This window comes from Fringilla coelebs (assembly GCF_963513975.1).
Source record: "Fringilla coelebs genome assembly, chromosome: 4".
Classification (NCBI taxonomy): Eukaryota; Metazoa; Chordata; class Aves; order Passeriformes; family Fringillidae; genus Fringilla; species Fringilla coelebs.
The window spans coordinates 51,725,945-51,733,781 of record NC_140032.1 but is presented as its reverse complement, the minus strand read 5'-3'; the positions used below and the strand labels follow the sequence as shown (position 1 = coordinate 51,733,781).

Sequence of the window (7,837 nt, the reverse complement as noted above, 5' to 3'; positions counted from 1 at the left end):
AGCTGTGACCATTGTCATGCCCTAAATGGAGGGGACATGTAAGTTTCTCAAAACTTTGCTTAAATTGTAGTTTCTACCTCCTTTCTCTACTACTTCAAACTTTTTCAGACAAAACTCATTGTCACACATCCTTCCCATTCCCCCTTTAAAAGAGGAACACTGAAACCAAGTGTGTGGAAAATATTAATACATTGAAAATAAAAATTATATAGGGATAGAAATCTAACTACTTTTCTGATGTCTTTCTGGCCAGAGTGCAAGAGAGGGGTTCTCAAAGAGCATGCCTGACATCAGATCCCTGCTCTTTTCATCATGTTCCAGTGCCTCTGAAATGTTCAGCCTTACCACCATGACACCAACAAGTTGCTGTGAGGTGAGAAATTCCTGTGACCCGTTCACTGCTGCTCACTAAACTTTCTGCAGCTATTCAAGCGCCTCTGTGACAGGAAATGCTTGAATGTTAATGCATATAGTCTGCAAATGAAGTTTTGGTAACTGCAGGCTGAGTTGCTGGGAAGTGGTTCTGTTTTATACCTTGTTTCTTGACTGCCCTGCAGGAAACCCAGCTATGGCTTAGGCATGTTGCTGCTCACTTCTGCAGCAGGGCAGAGCCGCCCTAACCTGGCCAAGGGGGCACATGGGCCATGGGGATGGAGCACAGGGAAAGCTTTGCAAAGGGGAAGCTGGAGCCAGGTTTGGCCAGCCAGTAGAGGTTGGGGGGGGGGGCGGTGGCGGGTGCCCAGCTGCTGTTTCCAGCCCCCTAAAAGGGGTTCCAGGGAAGGCAGAGCCAGGCTCCTTCCAGCATAACCCTAAGAGGCCAGGGGCATGAGTTGCCACAAGAGAAACCCCAGGCAGTGCCCTCCATCCCAGGCTGCCCACTCAGGACTGCAGGGCAGCAGGCATAGCCTCAGGTACTGACTCTCAAAGGGTGCCCAGCCTCACTGGTGGCACCACAGGGGCTCCAGGGCTGCCAGGATGGGCTGGGCAGAGACAGCCAGCTGGGCTGCCCTGGAAACGAGCTCCTCTGGGTGTCCATTGTTTTTAGAAATATAGATCTATATATCTATACATATATTGATATACCTATATATATATACACACACATATATGCATATATGTGTGTGTGAGTGTGTATGTACATATATACATACATATATATATATAATACATATATATATGTATTATTTTTTGAATTGTGAGGTATTTGGGTGGGGATAGGGTTTGTTTATTTGTTTGTTTCAAGTCATCTTTTTGCACTTGAAACAGCGGTGGTGTGGCCAGTGAGGGTGACTGACGGGTCGTGTGGCTTGCTGGGGGCTATGCTGCGCTTCGATCGCTGCCGGAGCTGGCAGCCTGGCAGCCCAGGAGGGGCTTGCGAGCGGCTTTTTAAAGCCTGGGATTTCCAGCGCTCCTCAGGATGAGTCGCAGCTCGGCAGCCCTGCACAGAGCAGATGTGCGGAGGGGAGGGAAATGCTTTCGGCTGAATCAAAAAAGTACGTGCCAGGAGGAAGGCTTCAAGAAGTGGGAGCTGGGCAGGGAGGAGGGAACGGGGCATTTCTCTTCTGCTTTGTTTTCTAAGGTATAATTTAAATTGACTGCTTCTGCTTTAAAAGGAAAATCGCACTGAAGTTGTTCTAATGTGAATTTTGATATTTATTTTCTCTGTGTATGTATTTGTTTTGTTTGTGCGGTTTTGTTTAGATTTTTAGGACTGATTTGTAGCCTTGGCTGATGGGAGAAGTGGTTGTGCAAGGGGTTGGTGTAGCAGGAGATTGCTTACGATGGTATTTGTTGCATCATCAAGAGCTGACTGATTAAACCTTATTGGATCTGATCCATAATAGCAGGAACATTTTTATGAGAAAGGAAATATAAATGAAGTCCTAAAGCAGATTTCAGAGCTGTTATCCTTTTGTGGAACCTATTAATAGAATGTAAAGTGACCTAAATGAAGTGCTGTAGAAAGGCTTGTCAATAGTTCATACATTAAGCTAGGATTATTTGAACACATTCATAATGAAAAGAGGATTTTGTTGTGCATTAAAAATTAGTTATGATGGTTTGAGGCAGAAGACTGAGATAAGTCAGCAAGCTAAATATAAAGAATTTGTGTACGTCTGTCCTCATACAGCCCTATCCCTGTATACCCTGACCTTATACCATTACAATGTTTTGTAGAGATTTTAGTACAGAAGATTTACTGCTAAGTCTTTGCTAACTTGTGGGGACTTAGTTTTATTAGCCAGCCCAGCCCTGGCATTCAAAGAAGTCTACCAAGAATAGTTGCTTCTGTCTGAAGAGTGGAAGAGAAAATGTTATGGGAATGCTGTGGGAGAAACTCCAGCTGGGAGGGAAACTGTGGATTTTGTTTCATTGCAACAGGTCCTGGAATAAGTAAGACAAAAAGTTGGGGCAAGCTTTTTATAGAGTCATTTAAAGTAATAAATAAGTGGCAAGTGAAAAGGAATTTGAGCATATAACTCATAACTCCAAATTATTTACCAATATTGTGGTCTGGCACTGCTAAAGGTCTTAATTTTCTGTTTGTCTTTTTAATCCCTTCTTTACCACAGTGATCCTTTCTGCTGTTAAATTGTCTCTAAAGTTTCTAAGGAAATACAAGGTTTGTTCCCTCTCATTATATGCTCACCAAATTTTCAACTAATTCACATCCTGTATAGCTTTCTCTTGCTGCAAGCTTAACTGTGCAAAATCATGTGTATTTGCAACTAAGTTGATCAAGGGATCTAAAGTTGAAATTTGGTCGACTTTGTTTGTCTGCCTTGAGAGGTTGCAAATTATGCCCCCCTAGGATGTCCTGTGTTTCTAATGCCTTCAGGTGCCAGCCTGGAGAGAGAGGGTGGCTGCTGAAGAAGATCTGCTTAGTCCAGCAGTCCCTGGCTATGCAATTGGGAAGCAGAATTCAGTGCACGAGCAGGACCCAGAGTAGAGACGTGTGTCTGCATATTGGTGCAGGTGGTTAAGCGAGGCTGGTCACACTCCTAAACCCCCAGGGCATGACAAAGCAGTGTTGCTGCATGAGATGATTCAGCCTTTGGTGTCAATGTACCCGAGGAGAGATTTTAAAGTTATGCAAATTCAATAGAAGCACGGAGTTGGCAAGACATTGCAGCTGCAGTACAAGTCAAACTCTCTCAGTCCTGAAAAGCAGGAAATCTTAGTGTGTAGGTGCAAGGGAATTTAAGTAGCTACTCATAATGCAGCTGAGAGGAAGCACCAGGCTGACTTGCATAAATTGGTTGCAGGCTGCTAGACGCTCTATAAATTCTGTGATGAGGACAGCCACCCTAGGAAGGTTTAAATAAAAAGATATTGCTCAGACTTCATATGCAGCTTTGGTAAGCACTGGGACTTGAAAGTGTGCTTGGCAGGTAAATAAGTCAGCAGTCAGAAATGCCTGGTACAGATGGCAGTCAGCACCACAACATGTGATGGGGCACATGAAGAATGCAGGGCATGGTTCAAGGATGCAGCCTGGGGCTGCAGTGCAGCTGGATCACCCTGTGTGCCTGGGCCAGCCTGTTACAGTGAGGGCTGAGCTGGGAGTTAGCAGCTGATCCTGCTGACAACAGCCCAGGAAATGGGAGCAGCAGCTTCATTTGACAACATTTGCAAAGTTCAAACATACCCTAAGCAGAAAGCCCAAGAAATAGGGAGAGGGACTGTTCCGATGTTTGCTGATCCTTCTGGACTGGCTGCCATCAGCACAGCTGTGCTGCCAGTGAAATGACTGTGTAGGTGAAACCAAGCCCTTGCTGGCTGCCTGATATAAAGGGCAACATTTAAACAGCTCCAGTTAATCTAAACCTCCTAAAGCAACAGGAAAGAGCTCACTTTGTGCTTTGCAAAGTTAGCAATGCCTAAAAAAGAACTTGATCTCAAGTGAGAAGGAAATTTGTTTGGGTTCGAATTAAAAAAAGGACAAAGTACTTTCATCGAACTTTCTGCAACCAATAATGTAGTGCTCAATAAATGACTTGCCTTTTGTTGAGAAAGAAAAATATGCATAGTTTCTTATATACCTGGTATCTTTTGCTACAATTTCTGTACTGAAACTCATGCAAGTACTCAAATGATGTAATTGACTTTACCATGGTAGGGAAAGGGTCAGCATGGCTTAGAAACATGCAGTGTTGTTGTCACCATGCAGTCGCTGTCATAAGAGGTCCTGCCCTCCGTGGTGCTGCAGAGACCATTGCATCCCAGTTGAGTGAAAGCAAATGAAGGAGCACCAGGGGGACTCTTAGTGGATCAATGCTGGCACTTTGGAAAGCTCCAGTGGCACTGTTGTAGGTAAGCACCAGTCAGTTACTCCTCAAGCAGCTGGTGAGGGCAGGCAGCATGGCTCAAATGCTGGAGGGCTGCAAGATCTGCAGTATTTGCCATTCCTCCTCCACAGCAAAGGAGGTAGCAGTCTGATGATGTCCTGGGTAATGTTTCAAAAATCTTAAATAACCCATTTGTATTAGAATTATTTGGTATTTAGAGTCAGTGGCTGTTGAATTGCTTTGCAATCTGTCATTAGCTCTGTGTTTGATACCACAAAACTAATAGCAACAAACTTTTGCTGAAGTTCAATGCAATTTTACAACTAATAGTAACTATTTTTGTTCAATGGGCTTTTACTCCTAAAGAAAACTCAAATATCATTCTTATTCCCACAGCTATTGTGGGCATATTGTTCCTTTAGCTGTTTTTCCATTGAGAGATGCTCTTTAATGTGATGCTTTTCCAGAGTTGGGTGGACAAAGGAAGGTGCAGTGTGAGCTCAAATCTAGTATGGACATGACTTGAGGCAGACACAGTGCTTTTTTAGACTTCTGTTTGTTTTTTGAGATTTTCTGGTGCATATTACTTTCCTGGCTTTTTTTATATATTCTTTTTAACATAAATATTCTTTTCTATAAATGGCACTTTTCTTCTTAAATGAGAAAAGGGACCTGCCTTGTGCTGAGATTTTCTGTTCTGGTACTTCATCCTGATTCCAAGCTGATGTTGCTGAGGCAATGTAGGAGATGCTTTAAATCTACCCCATATCCAGAGATTATCATGAGGGTGAGAAGAAGATGACATTTCTTAAAATAGATGTGCTAAAATTTTTGTTAGTTTTTGTAGAGTCTTGAAAAGTGGAATGTAGAATTAAAACAAGGGACTACATTAAAATAACTGCATCATCCCTGTTTTCAGGGTTACACTGGGTTACACAGTGCAGTGGAGAGGGAAAAGATGAAGCTTCCTTCACTGTTGTATCAAAATTGTCTTGATGCTTCTCCAAACCAAAGTTGCTTGCTTCTGTGTAAGATATTGTTTCTTCTCCCAGGATAATCACTGCCATGAAATTATTTTCTAAGAGATACAGACATTACTTATACTATACACACCTATTTCCATCAAATGTGTCAATCTATGCTTCGTTGGTTTAGTGCTTTAGAAATCTAAAAGTCTTTTGATTGCTGTAATTTATCTCTAATTATGCTCATATTTCAGTTTTGTATGAGTTTGCAAGTATTGCTTCAATCGTTGAAATGTCTTCAGTGCTGCAGTAGATTTCTAATTGTAAATGGAGCAGCCAGTTTCACTTGTTCATTTGGAGACATGTGTCTCTCTTCCTTTAACAATGCTAAATCCACAAGAAATATCCAAGTTCTTCAACCTCCACAGGACTTGAAAAGCAATGACCTCCTTCCTGGATGAGTTTGTTTTACTCTTATTTTAGAGAGTTAAGGGTAGTTATGTTCCTGCCAGAAGGTTTCATTTGGCAATAAAGACTTGCCTTTTGCTGCTGGGTTAGGTCTTCTTGAACGTATTTCACCCAGTAACTTCTTTCTCATCCCTTTCATCTTGATTATCTCCATTACCTGTGGTGGCTAGGTGCTTTATGCTGAGTGGCTAGTGGGAAGTTGTCAGACTAAAATGCGTTAGGTCATTTGACTTAAGATTGTAACAGTGATCCAGTTAGATTCTTTAAAATTAATCATAAAACACCTTAAAGGTGGATTTTCGTGATGCTTAGGCACCTAAGAGTGCAGATAAACACCAGGGAGTGTTTTCAGCACCACAGGAAAACAGTAGGTGTTTTGCCAGCAGTGCAATCAATAGGTGTGAAGTGCCTAAGACCTCTGGAAATCATTCTTTTAATCTGGGATTTAAAGGCACAGTAGCAAAAAGAGTTGCAAATGTAGTGGAACACTTTAATGCAGCCTCCCCATGAACGAAATACTGTCTTTCGGTATTTCACAGAGATGATCAATTAAAAGTATCTAAAGTCTCTGAGTGTAAAACAGCATTTAGGTTCACTTGGCTCTTTATGTCCCCAGTTTCTTGTGAAAGTAACAGAAAGTAGGTTGGAAGATTTTCAGTTTACTGAGACAGAATACATGTCCTCAAGTAATTGAAATCATATTTCATTTCACTTATGGCTTTAACCCTTATTTATTAACAGTGAGTTTGAAGGTTTTATTGCTGGCATTATGGAATATTTTATGTTGGAATGGTGGTTGTCAAGTCTTACCACCTGTTCCAAGCACAGCTCACTTCAACATTTTGACATTCTTTATGTTCATTCCATGTGCACCTCTGGGAAGTGTCTGGCTCTGCCTTCTGCACACCCCACCTTCCATGTATAGAGGAATATTAAACAGACACAAGCAGATATAATATGGAAGAATCCTCAGCTTAGAGTGATCAGACAATTCTTTGATCTAAACAGAAACTGAATGCTACAGTGTTTATACTAATATCACACATGTGCCTAAAGTTAGCAGATTGAGAATGTTCAGTTGCTCTATTCCCCATGTTCTTCCTCTTAAAAGCATCTGTTGCCAGACTGCCAGGTGTGAGACACAGGAGATGGTGGAGCTCTGATCTGACTACTTTTAGCGGATTTCCTGTTCCCAAATGTACATGATAGAATGAGCAAATGGCATCAAGAAGTTGGGTTGCCCCACCCTCACCCATGCCACCCATGACCAAAATTTCTTTTTGAAATATGGAAATTACCCTGGTTGGTGAAGAATGTCTCTGGTTTCAGACCTTCAGCTAAGAATATTTCCTGCAGAAGAAGAAGTGGGATTTTTAAAAATAGTAAAAAGTAGAGAGGGAAATCTACAGTTCTTTATGCATAGCTAGTAAAAATTGCAAAAAGGCTTCATTGTAATGTAGCTAAAGAAGTGTAATTCTACTATTATTATTATTTGTATTTCCTTCATCATTCACCACGGTTCTTCATATATGACGGAAGAAGTCTAGAGCAGAGAATCCAGCAGGACCCAAATGACCACATTGGTGAAAATTATTAGCTGTTTGTATTTTAAAAAGTAGCATTAAATACACCATATGGGATTAGTAAAAGTTGTTAACATCTTGCTCTCTTTAGCTGATTTATTGGGATGTGCTTTCATTTTGTAATCAGCCTTTGAAAAGTCAATGTCAGCTGATGGGATTTTTTTTCATGGTCCTTAAAAATAAGCACAATATTTCATGGAATCTATTTAAACTGCAGGGCATTTTTCTCAGAGCAGTTTCCATGCACAAATCTTCCAGTAGCAGTTGAGTGGGTCTCCCCAAGAATCTGAGCAGTGGAATGAAAAGACTACTAACATCTAGACAAGGTGCATAAGGCCAGAGGTGACTGGTGAAGGACATGCTTTCAGCTGTCAATAGTAAGGAAGAAATTTTTTTTTAAATTAAAATATAAAAGTTCAGCCATCCAGAAGCCAGAGTATATGTTGAAGCCTCAGAGCAGAGCTCAGAAACCACTGCCAGAGATCAGAATTTCAGTGTGTTGCCAGCTGTGGATAGGCCGACATTTCACCAT

General features: G+C 41.5%; 1 protein-coding gene across 2 annotated transcripts in view; it reads left to right on the top strand.

The window, feature by feature from the left end:
• Positions 1-331: 331 nt before the first annotated feature.
• LOC311152681 (melanopsin-like) overlaps positions 332-7,837 on the top strand; it is a gene marked incomplete at both ends in the record, with an annotated part of 34,997 nt that continues 27,491 nt past the window's right edge. The window contains one exon of one of the 2 annotated variants that reach the window (XM_084203985.1): positions 332-373. In XM_084203985.1, coding sequence (XP_084060111.1) covers positions 332-373 — 42 coding nt within the window. Of the gene's footprint in view, positions 374-2,573; positions 2,624-7,837 lie in introns of those variants that run through there. The other variant, XM_084203984.1, reaches the window with a different exon arrangement.